Here is an 18,351-nt window from a genome sequence, read left to right on the forward strand (position 1 = left end):
TTAAACTGATTTTCAATGCTAATCATTCTCAACAATCACAACAAATAAGCAATGTAGGATGGTGTTTTATTAACTTTAATATATCATGATCAATAATATTATGCTCAAGTAAACCATTTCAATCTCCTGCTGACTTGATTGAGGTAGCTGTTTTTGTAGCACTCTTTTGTATTACCAAGCCATTAAAAAAAGCTAGAAGTAGCCTTACGACTAGTAAACAGAACTTCATTCTTTTCTTTCAGAGCAATTTATGGCCGATTTTTCACAATTTTGAACCCATTAAGTGATGTCAATTTCACACTAAAACTTAAACATACATGCATGGAGCAACCCTTACCAAAGCAAAAGTATGGGAATGGTATGGGACTGCTTGGACCATATCTGACCCATAGATGGGAATGGTATGGGAAGGTAACCTGGGTAATTATGGAATTGGTATGGGGCCAAATTTTACCAAATTTTTAACTATGGGACATGCATGGGAAGAAAATAGAAGGCTTCTTATTTTATGGGAAACCTATGGGAATAAGGTTCCCATACACATCCCATACCAATAAGAATTCCCACAACTGTCCTTACCTATGGCATTGATATGGGACATTCATTATGAAGAGTATGCCATAGATTACCCATACCAGCTGACAGGTGTTCATCATGCCCCATAGATTTCCCATTGTGAAAACTGTATGGGATCTCTATGGGACATTCACTCTCCATATTTCAACCATTTCAGCTCTTGTTTCCCAAAGATCTTCCATGACAGTAGTTCTATGGGAAATCTATGGGACATATCTATGCTCATAATGGCAATGGGAAAACACATGTCCACACATTGAGTAATTGACAATTTTATTAATTGGACTGAGTCAATAATGTCCTCTATTGTAAACAGAGAGCAAAAACCATTAATTATTCTGACAGGCTACATTTTTTTTAACTGAAATGACTATAAAAGCCTAAGAATATTTTACATGAGTCAAGAGATAACTTTGCAACACTCTGACATGCTTCCCTAATAAAAATAGATGAAAATTTCATTCAAGTTTCTGTTCACCTATGCATTGTCATTGTGTTACATGTCATAATTCAAGTGTTAACTTGAGTTTTATGAAACTTACAACAATATCAACATGCATATACTGCATCATACTTTGTTGAATAATGGATCCTTCTCATTGTCACCATGAACTGAAGGCCTTTTTTCAAAAAAGTTTTTCATGTTTGAAAAATTAAGTTTGGTAGCAAAGATTCAAGGCTTTATATTAAATGAAATCTTTGCAGACTGTAAGTAGGAAAATAACAAGCTACATGTTCCTTATTACATGAAATCTTTGCAATGCCTAAACTTTGCGAATTTGGCAATTAATTTTAATATTGAAAAGTTTAAGTGGCATGAAAAACAAGTTTTGTGTACATAACATGATGTGAAAATTATGTGATGCATTAGGTAAAAATCAAGAAAGAATAAGTTAAATTACAGTTTGCAAGTCCAAAAGAAAATGAAAAGTGAAGTTAACTTTGAAGATGTGAGTGTCAACGGATCTGAAGCTTGATAACATAATAGTTTTTGAAACTTATTTGTACAACAATCCTTATATTTAGGTCAAAGAATTTTTACAGTAAATTGCCAAAAAGGTAAATCACCTCACTGATAAACACAGAATAAAAGTGACTCAAAATACAAAACCTTTTGCAAAATTGTGAAATGCATAAACCTCAAAATCACAAAATTAATGTGGTGCGAAAATTTAATGTAATAAGACTTCAGTAAGCTTAAATGCAAGGCCTTATGCGTCCGATTGTGTGTTGAAGACTGATGACGAAGCTTGAATGCAAAAAAAATTCAGTGATTTGAATTTATACAATCATTGTTGATGTTCATCACTTTGCATTGGCAGGCCAGTGACAATTTTTGGTCTAAAATTTGCAAAAGAAAATGCATGTACATGTATACAAGACAATGTTCAGTCCTTTTCAAAATGGTTAGGAAAATGCGCAGCATATCCCACCTCACTATCTGAAAATTTAATGTACAGACACACATCTATAATGTCCTCTAAAGGGATAATGTCAAATCTGTTCTTCTTTGGTTGGTGGAGAGGAACAATGTGATTGACAACATTCCCCAATACTTCATGGCTTTCACAAAGTACTCCACTAAACTTGGGCATTGGAGTGATGACTGCGCCACAAGTCATTCTGGAAGTTTCCTCAACCAAAAAGAACACTTCAATTTGGCCATAGCTTGTGTGCCCTCCCTGGCAATACGCAATGGTGAAGTTGTTTCTTCTTGAAACTCTCTTGTACATTTGTGAGTGAAAAATGGCATCCCCAAATTGTAGACGTTTAAAGAAAGTGACACATTCAATGGACTCCACACCCAAACAAACACGAAAGATAGCAACAACATAACACTTGAGTTACTTGTGATTGGAGCTCCCGAATATAGCATGTCATCTGATTCTGCTCCACAATGTTCTGGAATGCATTCAGTGTCTATTTCATCAGGGTTCTCACAGTCACTGAAAATGTCCGAGCAAGCATCCTCATCTTTGACAAATTGTTCAAAAGTGTTAGTATCCGCGGAATCAAACAGTTCAAATTCGTCTCCGCTTATCCTCGAATTATTTTCTTCTTCCAATCCAAATGTGCTTGAATCTTCCATGTCTTGCACTTGAAAATAGCTGCAGTCTTCACCTAAAATCATGCTGTTTGTTTCTGCTTCGAATATTTCAGCAGGATCGCCAGTACAAAGAGGCTGTGCATGATGTCGCGTGTCGGGAATCATTTCTTCAACATCGCATTTGTTTAAATCATTTCGTGTACCAGTTGATGATTGTTTCGCTTTATAGAGGTTGCCTTTTCGTCTTCTTGCCGCTGGAAATTTGTATGGATTAGAATGACGCATGTATTCTCGGTAGCGACCTCTTTGTTTTCGTGCAACTTTCTCGCCATCGTCGGCCATGTTTGTTGACTTAAAGTCTAGTTCCCGGTCCCTCACACGTTAACCCCACACGTGTTGTTATTCAAGTGCGCGTGCGTAGTGGACTTTCGGACTCAACACAAGAACACGTGGTGTTAAATTGACCAATAACGAGAGCCCTTCAGACCCACGCCGAAATGCGCGTCCTTTTCAAATTTTTCACACATTTCGGCAAGCCTTTCTTCAGAGAGTTTGTTATTTATACAGAGCGAGTTTTAAGGTTTGTTTGCCTATTTCCACTGCAAGAAAAGATGGAAAGAAATTCAAGGAAAAGAAGTGCTCCAGCGTGTCTAAGAGAAGGTAAGCAACTCGATTGAATCGTGTTTATGAAAGCACAAAGTGATCGACAAGCATGCATGTTGTCAGATCAGTGAAAAGAACTCTTTACTGATCAGTCTATCCAAGAGCAAGTTTCAATGATTGTAATCCGAAAAGTATGCCTGTTTACTACGTTAAGGCCGTAAGTACATGCACCTTAGTTGTTTATAATTTTTGCCAAACTATCAAGTTTATTCAAAAGGATTCACTTGTACTCTTGCATGCTTCTAGACCTTGCATATCAAACATTTGAAGACAAAGAAAAGACAACCTTTACTCACTCTGCACATATCAGTTGCCTAAATTTCCCTAGAACATGTTTAAGTAATGTCTCTAGCCAGAGAGTAATAACAGAAACTACCGGTAAACTGAACTTAAAAGGAAAATTTGAGCCAAAGTTATGAATGGATTTCCCCCCTTGAATAGAACATTTCAATCAGTTCTATTGACTTTGGTGCTCCAGTAATATATTTATTGTATTGCAAATCGGGAAACATTACAACTGACCAAGAAACAAGAGTCCTCTTGTTGCTCCAAAAACTTGCTGCTTCAGACATTAGTCAAAATTCAAAGGGCATAGGGGTATGTACATATGGTTACCGGTCATCTCACCAACAGGAAGTTTCACCACCAACAAACTCACTGCCACTCTGCACATGTTTTAAGAACTAGAAATGCATGGTATTGGTAGTATCTTGGGTTGTTTTCTGGTGGCGAGACTCACTGGTGACAAAGTGACCAGTAACTGTACAGATTGTATTCCCAGAAAGCATCCAAACAGCCTGGCCCCTTAATTAAAAAAGTTTTTTTTATGCCTCTTGCTGCTGACGGTTAATTGTTTGAATTTAAGAAAATTCAAAGGGTTTTAATTTTTGTTACACCTGTAGAACTTTGGTACCTTGTAAAATATGAGGATGATGAAAATTTGTCAATGCTGTTGTTGACATATTCTTCACCAAAGAAACACTTGCAATTTCAAGTGCAAGGGGAAGTGACAGAAAAGGCAAAAGCGGTGATGCAAACATTCCGTTGACCCCCCTCATCATTGATGCCCTTGTTGGTAAGTAGTGCAACACTGAATTATTTTATTCAGAAATAAGTACATAACTTGCAGTCATGGGGATCTCTAACTCACTAATTAGAACTTGAATTGACTGGGTTTTTAAGGCATTGTTGTCCTTAAAAAATAAGCAATTTAATACAAACTTGCATGCAATAATTATGATATAGAATTGAAGCAGAAAGAATTTTATTTGGACACAAAGTACTGGAATCCCAGTAGTTTCCATTGCAGCCCATTACAATTAACCTGGATTGAAACTTCCACAAAAAATGTATAAAACTGATCTAAAGGTTTTAATCTTACTCCCTTAGCCACAGCAGAGATAATTAAGACACCAGTAAATGAAAAAAAAAATAATGTCACTGAGCTTTCAATTAAGTTATTAATTTTATAAATCAAGCAAACAAAACAGAACCCATTACAATTGATTACCTCCAATCAAGCAATTTTTGTTTCTTGGTAAGGCAACATTCCACGTCTAAGTTGGGGTACTGTTTTACATGTAAATATGACTTAATATTAACTTAAACTTTTTTTTTCAGGTAAAGTCTGTTCAAAGTTTTCAAAGGACTCTCCTCAACTGAGCCAAATCATACAGAAGATAAACATGAAATGTGTGGAAGCTAGAAGGCCCCCAAGAGTACGAGAGTAACGAGCAGAGTGAACACTTTTTATAATTACTGTAAAACTGTTTAACTTCAAGAGTTTACCAATTTCATTATGTTGACCAAAAAGAAAATTTCTGTTTGATAATGTTGACCAAAATACAGAATAACAGTTTCATAGTCTTGGCCAAAAATAACAGTAACCGTATTATAGTGTCGATCAAAAAGAAGAGTAACAATTTGACAGAGTTGGCAAGTTAAGTCGTATTGCTTGATAAAAAAAAGTAGTGTTGTTAATGATAGTGTTGAGCGAGAGGAAAACTACCGGTTTCATAGTGTTGACCTAGAAGAAATATAAGATTTTTGGTTTTTTGTTATTTTTATTCAATTTTTTTTGCAAGAAATTTTAGATGCAATTAAAGATATGGTTTCAATGGACGAATATGATGTCACCATTACTTGCCTTTAACCTCACAGTCCCTTTAGTAATTTCTGAATCATATGGTAAAGATATGGGGCTGAAGTCAAAGGACCCCATAGTGTTCCCATATGAGATGTCAGCTTTGCTGAATGCTATGGGAATGATATGGAACTTTAAAATCCCATAGCAATCCCAAAGAGAATGGTCCAGGGTCATTATGGGAATGGTATGGGATTGTTGCATACCATTCCCCTAATGGATACTATGGGGAATATATGGAACTTTACGAAATACGTAGCAATCCCATAGAGAATGTTCAGCCATCATATGGCATCACTATGGGACTGACCCATACCATTCCCATACCAGATCCTATGGGGAATGTATGGAACTTTACGAAATACGTAGAAATCCCATAGTGAAAGACAATAGAATGCACTTGGCGGGCACTAGTCACTATTTATGGGTTTGATATGGGAGCTAACATCCCATATAAAAACCATGCAATGCCCATAGATTAACCATATGTTGTCCCATACCATTTCCATATTTGGATCATATATGGTCCATATCAACAGCTTTGGTAAGGGAAATAATCCTTTTTGAGACACTTGCGACACAAGTACTTCTCGTCAATAGGGCATCAACTTGCAACCAATATTCCTGAAGTTAATGCTACTTTTTCTGATTATCTTGATCTGCCTTTGCAGAACAGTTTTTATTTTGATCCAATTATACCGCAAGAAATTGAAACAGAAATTAGCTTGTTGCCATACAATAAAGCCCTGGGGCTTTATTCTACCCCTGTTAACTGTTAAAACTTGCCAAATCAGTCATATCCATACCATTAACCAAAATTTTTAACCACTCTGTACTAACTGGGGTTTACCCTGCAAAACTTAAATATGCAAAAGTAATTCCAGTTTATAAGGGTGAAGACGAGACGTTACCTGAAAACTATCGGCCAATTTCATCGTTTATTTGAGAAAATTTTATATCGTAGACTGATAAAGTTTATAGATAAGAATGATATTCTTCATGATTTACAATATGGCTTTCGCAATAAACATAGTACCCAGCACGCGATTCTTGATATTGTGAACACCATACATTCTTATATGGACAATAGAAAGTACTCATGTGGAATTTTTATAGATCTTAAGAAAGCATTTGATACTGTTAACCATGAGATTCTTTTGACAAAACTTGAACACTATGGAATAAGAGGAGTTATAAATTCTTGGTTTAGATCATATCTTTCAGATCGCCGACAGTCTATTGAAATAGACAAATGCATATCTGAAACTGAAACGATCGTATGTGGAGTACCTCTAGGCTCTGTACTTGGACCCTTGTTATTTTTGTTATATATTAATGACATCCATAAATCTTCCAAGGAATTTACTTTTTATCTTTTCGCAGACGATTAGTCCCCACCAAAAAAGAATGCCTTTCATTCCTCAAATTAAGATTTTTAATCCAACTTTAAATACTAGAGTAACTCTAGAGATGAAGGACTTTGTTAAATATTTGGGTATAATGATTGATTCTGAACTATCATGGAAGCATCATATTGACTTTATCTGTCACAAAATTAGTAGATCGGTTGGAATAATTGCTAAAATGAGGCATTACATTCCACGGCGTCTTCTTTTGAATTTATATCATGCACTTATTTCTCCTTATTTAAATTATGGTATCTGTGCATGGGGCAACTGTCCACAGACCTACCTCAATAAGATACTTGTTCTGCAAAAACGTGCTCTGCGTTTGATTTATTTTTCTTAACCCAGAGACCATGCAATCCCTTTTTTTATTGAATCAAACTGCCTTCCTTTGCAGTCATTGTTCTTTCAACAGTTAAGCTATTTAATGTATGATGTTCATGCTAAGACAGCTCCTAAAAGTCTTCTCGATAAGTTTGCGAAAATCAATACAGAACATCATTATAATACGCGATTATCTGCAAAAGAATGCTTCTCTGTCAAATTCTCTAGAACTGAAAAAATGAAAAAATCTTTTACTAGAATCGGTGTGTCTATTTGGAATTCTATTCCACTTTCTGTTAAGACTCTCAATGTTTCTAATTTTCGTAAAAAAATTAAATCACTACTCCTTAATGTTCTAGGTAATGAAGATAATTATTTGAATGTTAATTTTTTAATAGAATATTTTGTGAAGTTAACCTGATATATTGTATATACCTCTAGTTGTAATTTTAGTCTTTTTCAAATAACAAAATCCCTTATACTTGAATTTATATGTAAGGTGTTTCTTTCTGTATGTTTTTGTATTTCTTCTTTTCTTTTTTCTTATGTAATTTAATAACGCCTTTAGTTAAAGTCTTGTCCTGCCTAGATTAGCATTGTAGCTATTTGCAGGATATGAAGTTTTGTAAACCTTATATTTCTTTAAATAAAGAGTATGTATGTACTTGTTACATTTTTTCCATCAGCAAAAAATTGATGTACATGGTTTTGAGGGATTTCCACAGTCTTGGCATTGGACTGGAGGCTAGTTATTATGTCCAGGCTTAAATAATTATGGTGAATTAAATTAAACTCTAGTTTTTATATGTTTCTGTATTGCTTTTATTTTCAGAAGCGGATTGGCAATGTCAGAAACTGCGAGAACTGATGAGAGCAGTTCAAAGAACATTTATGGTGACCCACCAAAGATCAATGTTAGTCTTCCAGAGATAAGTGAACTAACCCAGAATTTTATACGTTGGAAGGATGTTCAACTCCCAATTGACATTCTGTTGTTAACAGTGAAGGACTGTGAGTTCTTGAGCTGCTACTATTACATTAATGATCCATTAAGAAGCTATTGCAAAGGCCTTGGTCATGTGTACTTTGGCAGCTTTGGTGAAGATCAAGATGTTAAACTGAAAGTTGCTCTGATGAAATGCTCAGAGAGATTTAAAGTTCCTGGTGGTGCTTTAACTGTTGTAAAAAATGCTGTCACTCAGCTGAGGCCAAAAGCTGTCTTTTCTGTGGGCCACTGTGGTGGTATGAATCAGGAATCAACAAAGCTTGGGGATGTGGTTCTGTCAGAAAAGCTCACAACCTATTCCTATCAGAAGGTTACAAAGGATGGAAAGAACTTTTGTGGGTTCACAACTCCTGTAAGCAGAGACATTACTGAACTCATTGAATGTGCAAGTCATGGTTGGAATCCACCCCTAGAAAATCCTAAAGAGAGGAAAGTTGAAGTCCTCTGTGGTGAGGTTTTGAGTGGTACTGAGGTCGTGCAAGCTGGATGGCGACGAGATGAACTAATGAAGTCATTTCCTGAATCAATTGCAATTGAAACAGAAGGAGAGGGTAAGATCTCTTTTTCCTTTGAAGTTACTGTTACTGTTAAATCTGCTCAAAGAGATATTTGGATATATTTGTATATATATTTGAGAGAGTTGATACTCATATTGTGTTGGCAAACTTTTCTGCAAGTGTGGGTGACTTTCCAAAATATATCTCTAGTTCCTTACAAATCTTTGATGACAATGGTAACAATGGGAGAGGTTGAAATCAGGAGATGGTGGAGAATACTAAAACTTGTTGTTTTATTCATAATAGCTTGTTATTGTATGTCTTAGGAGTTTTTAGTGCAGCACACGAACTGAAAATGGAGTGGGTTGTCATCAAGGGTATTTCAGGATATGCAGATGGAACTGAAGCAAAAGAAACCTGGAAAACATTTGCAAGTGTAACAGCAGCTTCTCTTGTTGTCAGCATTCTAAAGGAATGCAGTATTTTTGAAGATTGGCCACATTACAAAGGTAAACAGATCAACTTTGGTCTTTTTTAGGCCTACAGTACATTTGCTAACAGTCACTAGCTGTGCTCACAGTCACTTAATGTGCTGGAACCGAATTACCAAAACTGAATTAAAACCATGATTAATGACCTATGATCATGCACTGACCAATCAGAACAGCTCTTCACTCAGAATTGTTACATGTTTGTCAGCAATTTCACAGGCTCTGCTTTTGTGTGTTGCACTGGGCTAACAAAATGTGAGAAATTAAAGATAATGATGTTGACCTGAACTTAACATACAGGAGCTCTAATTTTCTTTCTACAAAGATGGATGGTGGGATGCTTTCAAACTTTTTGGGAAGAAGACTTCCAACCTCACCCCACTATATAATACACCCAGAAACTCTTGCTTTAGCCCAACCCCTCCCCTACCAACACAACCCTTATTTTATAGACCACAGGCAACCCAGGTTCCTCCAATCGGTCCAAAGAAGGGCTAATGCTCGAAACATCAGCTGTAGAAACTCTTTACGGTGGCCATTTACATTATCAACTTAGTTAATAAAACCAAATTATCATTGCTAACCGAACAACAGTAACTGTTAACTCTTGCAGATAGGAAATTACTTGAGCCATCATCGTTGTCTACAAATTCCCAGTATGTCTATTGAGACTTATAGGTGCCAGTCTTTTTCAACCCAATTATAGCATGGTGCCTCTCCTAAGAACTGCGGTTGAATGCTGAATTTTTATGCAGAGGAAGGAAGGATCACAAACATCTTAAATTCCTCACGTAGATTTGCATTTTTAGAAATCTTACACCCACATTCGCTTGAGTTATGTCCTAACCTTTGCAAGCAAGGTTAGGACGCAGTATTCGAATTATGTTGGTTTGAACTACATAAAGCCGCATGTCTGTTTCAAATCTCATAAGGCTGTCTAACTGCTGTCTGTTTGGTTTTGTGTTCTTGAAGATATTTCAACTGACAGACAACATTCAGCACTGAGTAAAGAAGTTCCGGTAGAGCCATGCTGCTCTAGTGCCCAGTCTTCCCAACAGCAACATGTTTCGTCTACCAAAACAGCAGGTATGTATTTGAATTAACAGATGCAGTGAGAAACTGTTTCTTTTATTCTTATTGCTGTGAAACTCACCATAGAGTTCTCTCTTACTTAGTAGGAGAGCTTCAGAATCCGAGGGTCTGGGGCTCGATGCTGCATATTGACTCACGACATCTTCCTTTAGACTTAACTAATTAGCGTTGCTGTTTGCGGTTTAGCTTTCTTTCTTCTGTTGATTAGCTATTTTTCTTGAAACTTTATGGCATATATTCCATAGAAATCTCTTGTGTTCACGGTTTTCTTAGTCTTACAGAAATACATTTTTGCGGCTAGATTTCTTTGACATGCGAATAATTACCTGCCATTATTTAATTAGTAATGAACCTGATTAAATGCCCGCCTCGCTGTCTCTCGTTTTAAATTACTTTCCCTATGTTTGTAAGGTGGAAAAAGGAAGTCATCAAGCGGGTTACTGGACCAGGGCATAAAGCGCTCAAAGCTTGAAGCTATTAGTCACTGAGGACTTCAGTTTTTAACTTCTTCAGAATCTGCATTCTGATTTAGACTTTCGGACTGGAGGATTTTAAGTGTTACATAGTTACAACAAGATTTGAGATTTTCCTTAATAATAATTGCACTTGTCACAGAACAAATCAATATATTTTTAAGATTTTTGTGTAGCGGAACAAACGATAGCCTCGATTACCAGCTGCTGTTGATGAAATGAGCCCGCACTTCTCTCCTTCACGGATCGGAGACTGCACTTGAGAATTAGGTGAAAATCGAACCTAGCGACGAAGATTTAGAGTGGCCTTACCCAAGCTGCTTATTGTATGGAGCTTTTTTTATAGCCTTTCGCAAACTAGAGATATAAATGGTAGGTCACCAAATCCGTTTGACGTGGCGAGGACATTTTTTCTTCCTGGCAGAAAAAGGAGAACAAGAAATCTTCTGGTCGCGTATATGGGCGTGTAAATTTCGTGTAAAATGATGCACGGTAGGATGCATAATGTAATGGCACGAAGTGGCCTCGAAACCAAATTCCTCAGGAGACGTTTCACGAGGAAAGGAAATAGCCCCATTGCTACAATGAATCTGTTGGCTCGAAAAATCTGGTCTAATTTTTTTTTCTTTTTACATTTGTTATCAAGCAGGGGGTTCTACTAAACAGTTGCCTCGGCCAGAGGTGAAACGCCGTAAGGAAGAGTCGTCTCCGAAGGACGCCTTAACTCCAAAGAAAGGAAAAACTCCTTTCGCAGGTAAAATGAGGACATATCTATGGGCGTGCCCAGTGACCCCCACCCCCCAACCCGATCTTTCTTCACCTTGCCTTGATAAAATAAATATACGTGGATTCAGCAAAATGACATGAATAGATGCAATACGTACAACTCGCTATCCTCTCATCTTGATGCTTTGCTGTGATGTCTTTATTTTTGTTGTCCAGCAACAAGTTCCTAGTGACGAAGATTTAGAGTAGCTTTACGGAAGCTGCTTATTGTATGGAAAAGAGTTTTTAAGAGCTTTTCGCTCGATCGCAAAATAGAGATATAAATGGTAGGTCATGAAATCCGTTTAAGTGGCGATGACAATTTTTCTTACTGGCTGGAAAAAAAAGGAAAAAAAAAGAACAAGAAATCTGCTGGTCGCGTATGTGGGCGTGTATATTTTTGTGTTAAATGTTGGAAAGTAGGGTTGCATAATGAAGTTGCATGAATTGGACTTGAAACAAATTCATTAGGAGACGTTTTATAAGGAAAGGAAAAAGTTCCCTTGTCACAATAAATCAGTTGGCTCAAATATTATGTTCTGGTTTAATTATCTTTTTACATTTGTTACCATGCAGATGGTTCTACTAGACATTTGCCTCCGCCAAAGGTGAAATGCCGTTATGAAGAGTCGTCTCTGGGCGTGCCTGTTAACCCCCACCCTCCAACCCCATCATCCTTCCCCCGCCTTTGTAAAATAAAAATGCGTGGATCCAGCAAAATGGCATGAATAGATGCAATATGTACTACACGCTATCCTCTCATCTTGATGCTTTGCTGTGATATCTTAATGTTTGTTGTCAAGAAAGGAGTTCCCAGCGACGAAGATTTAGAGAGACTTTCGCAGAAACTCGAAAAATGGAAGACAGTCGGGCGTCATCTCGAAATTATGGAAGCAAGATTAACGGCGTTTAACAATGAAAATATAGAATGGTCTGAAAAAATCTTCAAAAGGTTATTACATTAGCAAGAGAGGGAGGGCTCAGCTGCAACATACTCATAAGACACCTAGAATCTCCCGCCTTACCCCTCCCCTCCTTTTAGCCCAACCCCCATTTTATAAACCACACACAACCCAATCGGTCCAACGAGGGGCTAATGTTCGAATTTAAGCTTTAGAAACTCATAGTTACTACAATATTTGAGGTTTTCCCTAATGTTTGTCTTAATAATAATTTCACTTGTCATAGAACAAGTCATGTTCGTGAAATGAGCCCACGCTTCTCTCCTTCACGGGAGGATCGAACACTGTACTCGTGAATTAGGGGCAAATCAAACCCCCCAACCTCCGCCTTCCTCCCCCCCCCCCGCCCCCCCCCAAAAAAAAAACACCGTAGTGATCAGATAGTGAAAATGTGAATATTTACCTTCGGAATTAAAGAGTGACGTCGTCAAAGTTACAAATTACAGATGGAAAGAATTATTCTCCTTATTGTTCAAAAACCCTTCTCGAGTGATTGTCTTTTTGATGTGGGAGAAAGAGAATTTTTACCAAGCTACTTGTTTTTTGTCTACAGACTCGTCTGTAACAGAATTTTGGGAATGGTGCCGGAATCAGTTGAGGGCGTTTTACAACACCATGTGTCAAGTGAAAATAACACCATGGGACCCAGACAACACGGTACACATTAATGACATTTACATACAAGTAACGTTTTTACAAGACCACAGGAAACCTGACGGGACAACGAAAAAAAAGCTGGGAGACAGCAGTGAAGTATTTGAGGGTGACGAAGATCATCCCATCCGTAGACGAATTCTGGTGTATGGAAGACCTGGAATAGGAAAGTCTACTTTCACTCAAAAAGTAGCTGTGGATTGGGCAAATGGTAGAACGAAGATCCTCGGAAAGTTCAATCTTTTACTGTTAATCAGGTTACGAGACGTTTGTGGTATTTCGGACCTCTGTACCATGTTAAAAACAGCGGAACTGTTGTCTGCTGATGACCCGATGGCAGTCAATTACTTGTGTGAATATGTCCGTCAGAACCAAGAGAAAGTGCTGCTCATTTTGGATGGATATGACGAGTACAGCGGTGGAAAATCATCCCTAATTCACCAGATTTGGAGAGGCAGTCAACTGAGAGACTGTTGTGTAATGATCACAACGCGGCCAGTGAAAGAGGATGAGCTTAGAGTGCCAAGTCACGCTCAGTTTGAACTTAACGGGTTCGATAGCTTGGAACAGAAGGAACAGTTTGCAAGAAAGATTCTTCCTGATGAGGAAGATGTTGAAGGGCTACTTGAATACCTAAGAAAGCATGACCTCGAGGAGATGACAGAGATTCCACTATTATTGTTGATGTTGTGTCTTCTGTGGAAAAAGAAAAAACCTCAATTACCAACGTCTCGTGGCGAAATTTACGTAGAATTTATTCAGACTTTCTTGGATCATATGGCTATTAAAGACTCAGACAACGTCGCAGCAGATAAAAGCATAGATGAATATCAAGAGGAACTTTCCAAAATAGGAAAACTTGCATTCGATGCTCTTTTGGAGGACTGCCTTCATTTTAACTTCAGTAAATTTCCTAAAGGTGATCTCTTCGAGAAGCTTATTCATGTCGGTTTTTTCCAAGTTTCCAAACTTTCTGCTTTTAACCGTGAGAAGATCGTGTCTTTTCTTCACAAGTCCGTTCAGGAGTTTCTTGCCGCTTGGTTCATCGTTCAAGAAGCGAAGTTTAAGAAGAATGAAACCGTCACCTGCTTGTCAGGAATGGATACGTTTGAAAAATCAAGGAAGATGGCTGAAGTTCTAAAATTCGTTTGTGAGTTGTCATCAGAAGCTGCTGGCATTGTTTGTGATCATCTACGTTATGTCGGAGAGAAAGAAGGTCTCACAGATTACAATTTTACTAGGACGCCTTCTGTCAAAGATTTGTCTCTTGCACAAAAGGAGTTTATTCTATTCTGTGTCGATTATTTGTTTCGTTGTCCAGCCTCAGACAGACTAGCTGTATATTCTGCATTTCTCTCATGTGTTAACCATGTTGTAATACTTGATGAGGAACACTCGTCTGCTGCCAAAACGCACTTCTTCAAAGACACCACCAGCTTTCCGAACTATTTATTTTACTCAGGTTAGAAGAGTAATTTATTTTACTCATATAGGGAGAGTAATTATGATGATTTTCTATCCATATTGTTTGACTTGAACGCGGTCCTTTTAACGTGCTCTGGAGAAATTAAAGATGTTAAAAAATACGCCGATTTAGGCGAGGCGGACTTTTTCCTCAAAAAAAGCGAAATGAGAAACTTTATTTATCTACGTCACATAACAAAAACTGTTCTTCGTTCTAAACTTTTTCATGAACTGATATCAGCGCCGGTTTGTTCTTCTCAGCCACCTGTGGATAATCTGCGAAATAATGAAGACGACAATATTGCACTGTCTTTGACTGAGGACAGATCTGACCAGACACAGCAACATTGTTTGTCACTGGTGAGAGAGGTTGATTTATCCGTGGAAACAGTTGAGGATTTTGTTCTGTTGAAGAACTTGTTGCCTTTATTAACAGCTCCTCGAGATATTGATATAAGGTGGAGAGGGACAGATGGCTTGGAAGTTAATTCGATTGAGGGCGTGATTCACAGAATTAATTTTACTGACAATCTCCACAGTTTAAATCTTGAAACTATCAATCTAACAGCAAAGTGTGCTGCTTTTATTGCTGAGTCACTGCACCACTCTCCACCACCACATAAGCTCTGCTTGTCAGGGAACCCCTTACACAGCGGTGTGAGTCATTTGGTTGAGAATCTTCATCACGTGCCACAGTTGACTGTGTTAGAGTTAGTTGAAGTACAAATGGAAGAAAAGGAATGTGCTGCACTGGCTGCCTCATTACAGTACTTAAACAAGTTAGAAAGACTGAATATGTCAAACAATGTACTGGGTCACGGGATTATTGAACTGGCCAAGAACCTGAACAGTGTACCCAATCTGACTCAGCTGTACCTGATGAATACAAATATGGGTGAAGATGAAGCATCAGCACTGGCTCGTGCACTAAAGGATGTACCAGAGCTGAGCGATCTTGGTGCGAGATTCAATGCACTGGGTCACGGGATCATTGAACTGGCCAAGAACCTGAACAGTGTACCCAATCTGACTAAGCTGGACCTGTCGTATACAAATATGGGTGAAGATGAAGCATCAGCACTGGCTCGTGCACTAAAGGATGTACCAGAGCTGAGCAATCTTTATCTAGGGCGGAATCCACTTGGCAGAGGAGTCAGGGACCTGGCTCAGCATCTCAGCAGTGTTCCTAAGCTGAAGTTCCTGGCCCTGTGTAGTGTTCAGATGACAAAGACAGAGATTGAAGAGTTGTGTACAGCAGTAAAAGGGAGAGGCATCACTTTGTCCACCGATTACCATGTAAGAGTCTTTTTGTTGTTTCACTCAGTTGTATCTAATCTTTAGTTAGACGTTCCTTAGAATTGCACTAGATATTGTTCCCAGCAAGTTGCTTTTGATAAAATTTATCAGAGTAGTCTGTATGAGAAAGAATGTAGACATCAGGAACAGTCACTGTTTTCGAAATTTTCTATTTCTATTTTGTGACATCAGGAGCAATTGTCGGGGATGGCGGAGACCGTAAACAGCCCATGTTAAGTACTTTAATGGTTCACGTAATGCTTTGACTATGGTTTCCAGAAAAATTTGTCTAAGATTAAATTAAGACAGAAACAAATCTAGCTTTCAAAACTTTGATATTATTTACAGACAGTAGTTTCCAGTGTAGCGTATGCTTGATTACTGAAACCTAATTGAAAACTTTGGGAGTTTGATTCATTCGAGTTCATTCGATTGGCCTTTGAGTTTTAGCGAAATCTTGTTAGAGAAATCTTCTGTAGCTATGCCTTACATAAGAGAGAGAAAAAAAGATGAATTGTGAGAATTTTTCTCGGACCAAACTTCTTTGCGCAATGGTAATTTTTGAATTTTTTAGGCTTGTGTTGTTATTATGGGATGCTTTTATTTGGGTTTGATTATGTGCCCTGAAATTAGTGTGAACCCATATATGCTTTGGATTTGATGACGTTGTTCCCTACAATCTGTACCAGCATCTACTCGCTTTTATTAACAGGAAGCGTTAACCCAACAAAATAGAAAGAACCAAACAAAAAAGGTTTTTTCTTGTTTAAATCCAAATGCGTGTTTTGAAAAGCGAAAATCATGTTGATTCTATTGTCATAAATTTACGTTTTAAAGGTTTGTATTGATGATAGGAAATAATTCACCAAAAGTTGTAGGTGAAATGATTAACATTCAAAAAGAAACTGACACGGTGCTATAATTTATTTGCACTTAAATGGTTTCATTATTCTTATTTATCAGTTGGATTCTTTTTGTCTTTAGCTGCACTGCTCATGTTGAGTAACTCTGTCAGATGCTCGTAGAGCCCTTGGTCGCCTTTTTCATAGAAGCCTTTTTTATTTTTTTTTAGAAAAATTAAAGAACAACTTTATAAAAAGTGAATTTGTCAAAATGACTATTTCAAACCTTACACTCTAAAACCCTTTAAGTGTGTGAAACGAAAATATATGGCTAAACCCTCACCAACATAGAATAAAGAGCAAAGTCCTCCGGGTTTGGTAATAAGGAAAAAAAGAGAAAATGGCGAGAAGCAATTGAAAAAAGAAGAGAGGCGGGCATGAAATTCGATGGGTATATATATTTTTTTTCCGAGGAGGGAGGGGGAGACTGTGTACTCGTATTGCATAAAAAAAGGAAGAAAGATGAAAAAGGAGAGAAAAAAAATCAAGTAAAAGTGTTTAAGAGGGTCACCACTGACGAGCGCTTCGGCTAGTTGTTTCCATTCTGTACCCAAATAAGAGCAAAATTACCACGTCCTGAATAAAATAAAGCGCCTGCACAGACTAATTAAACTAGTGGAGAGAAGAAGCCTTTTTGAGGCGCAGTTTCCATTGACATCTCATTCAGCTGGAAGATCTAGAAAAGACGTTATGTTATGCAACCAGTAAAATTAGTGCTTTACGAATGAAGCATTGCTGTGCGTCATGCGTAAGCGCCCTGCTAGTAAACAAACGAAAAAGCAAAACAAATCGTTTCAAAAGCTTAAACTTCATAGGCGCGACCCGTGACACGCGGCCACCAGTCAAACTCGGCACTGCGCTATAATTTACTCGCTCTTAATTGGTTTCCTTATTCTTATTTATCAGTTGATTTTTTTTCTTCGTTGGCTACACTGCTCATATTTTGTAACTGTCAGATGATTGTAGGGCCCATCGGTCTTCCGCGTCACATAAGCTCATTTTTGAAGAAAAATTAAAGAACGACATTGTTGATGATGAAGTTGCTCAACTAACTATCGTATGTGTTTGTCTCTGCTTGGTCTCGTGTCAGTGTAAATCCTAAAAAGTGATATATTTTTGAACTTCAATTTGGTACACACCGTGGAGCTGATTCTTTGTACACTTTACGCAGCTTCCCATATTTTTGTCACATCCCTGAACATAAACAATTCTAATTCTCATCGCCATCACCAGAATAAAGGACCTGCCTTCGTTACACGTCGCTGTCTTGTCTTTCCTGTGGAGTGTGGGCGTTCCTTTTTGCTTCTAGGAATACGGAAATGGTACATCTTCCTTCCAATCTCAAAACTAAGCAAACTAGAAACTACTGTAGCATGAAATAATACGAGGATAGCTAAGGAGGCGTTAGTTCAGCGAGGCACAAGTGAGAACATTTAAGTTGTTTTGGCTTTGTTTTTTTATCATTATTTTTTTTAAGTTTCTCGTATATGATTGAAACAGTATTGTAAGAAAAGTACGGTTTCATTGAGAGGATGCTTCAAGGAAGGTGAAGAAAAACATTAAAGCGAGAACACCGAATCATCAAAAAGA

At 37.7% G+C, this 18,351-nt stretch overlaps 2 protein-coding genes and 1 pseudogene across 7 annotated transcripts in view; 2 read left to right on the top strand and 1 right to left on the bottom strand.

Moving 5' to 3' along the window:
- The window catches only part of LOC149049002 (NLR family CARD domain-containing protein 4-like), a 22,724-nt pseudogene extending 6,645 nt beyond the window's left edge, over positions 1 to 16,079 (top strand). Inside the window, exons 3-8 of the transcript XR_016184751.1 lie at positions 7,992 to 8,716; positions 8,989 to 9,171; positions 10,126 to 10,239; positions 11,365 to 11,472; positions 12,060 to 12,173; positions 12,999 to 16,079. The product of XR_016184751.1 is annotated as an NLR family CARD domain-containing protein 4-like (transcript). The remainder of the gene's footprint in view (positions 1 to 7,991; positions 8,717 to 8,988; positions 9,172 to 10,125; positions 10,240 to 11,364; positions 11,473 to 12,059; positions 12,174 to 12,998) is intronic.
- Positions 1 to 18,351, top strand: part of LOC149049003 (NLR family CARD domain-containing protein 4-like) — a 173,820-nt gene that overhangs the window by 6,490 nt on the left and 148,979 nt on the right. The gene's annotated exons all lie outside the window — the stretch shown is intronic.
- LOC149049005 (uncharacterized) lies at positions 2,195 to 5,903 on the bottom strand. Its single transcript, XM_089199578.1, has one exon. It carries the CDS (start codon positions 2,963 to 2,965, stop codon positions 2,195 to 2,197), a length of 771 nt encoding a protein of 256 aa, XP_089055704.1. The 5' UTR covers positions 2,966 to 5,903.

Source organism: Pocillopora damicornis, chromosome 3, assembly GCF_964200805.1.
Source record: "Pocillopora damicornis chromosome 3, jaPocDami1.2, whole genome shotgun sequence".
Taxonomy (NCBI): domain Eukaryota; kingdom Metazoa; phylum Cnidaria; class Anthozoa; order Scleractinia; family Pocilloporidae; genus Pocillopora; species Pocillopora damicornis.

What these genes read in the sequence shown, in the direction of transcription:
- LOC149049005 (XM_089199578.1), bottom strand. Translation starts at nt 2,965, where the DNA reads ATGGCCGACGATGGCGAGAAAGTTGCACGAAAACAAAGAGGTCGCTAC.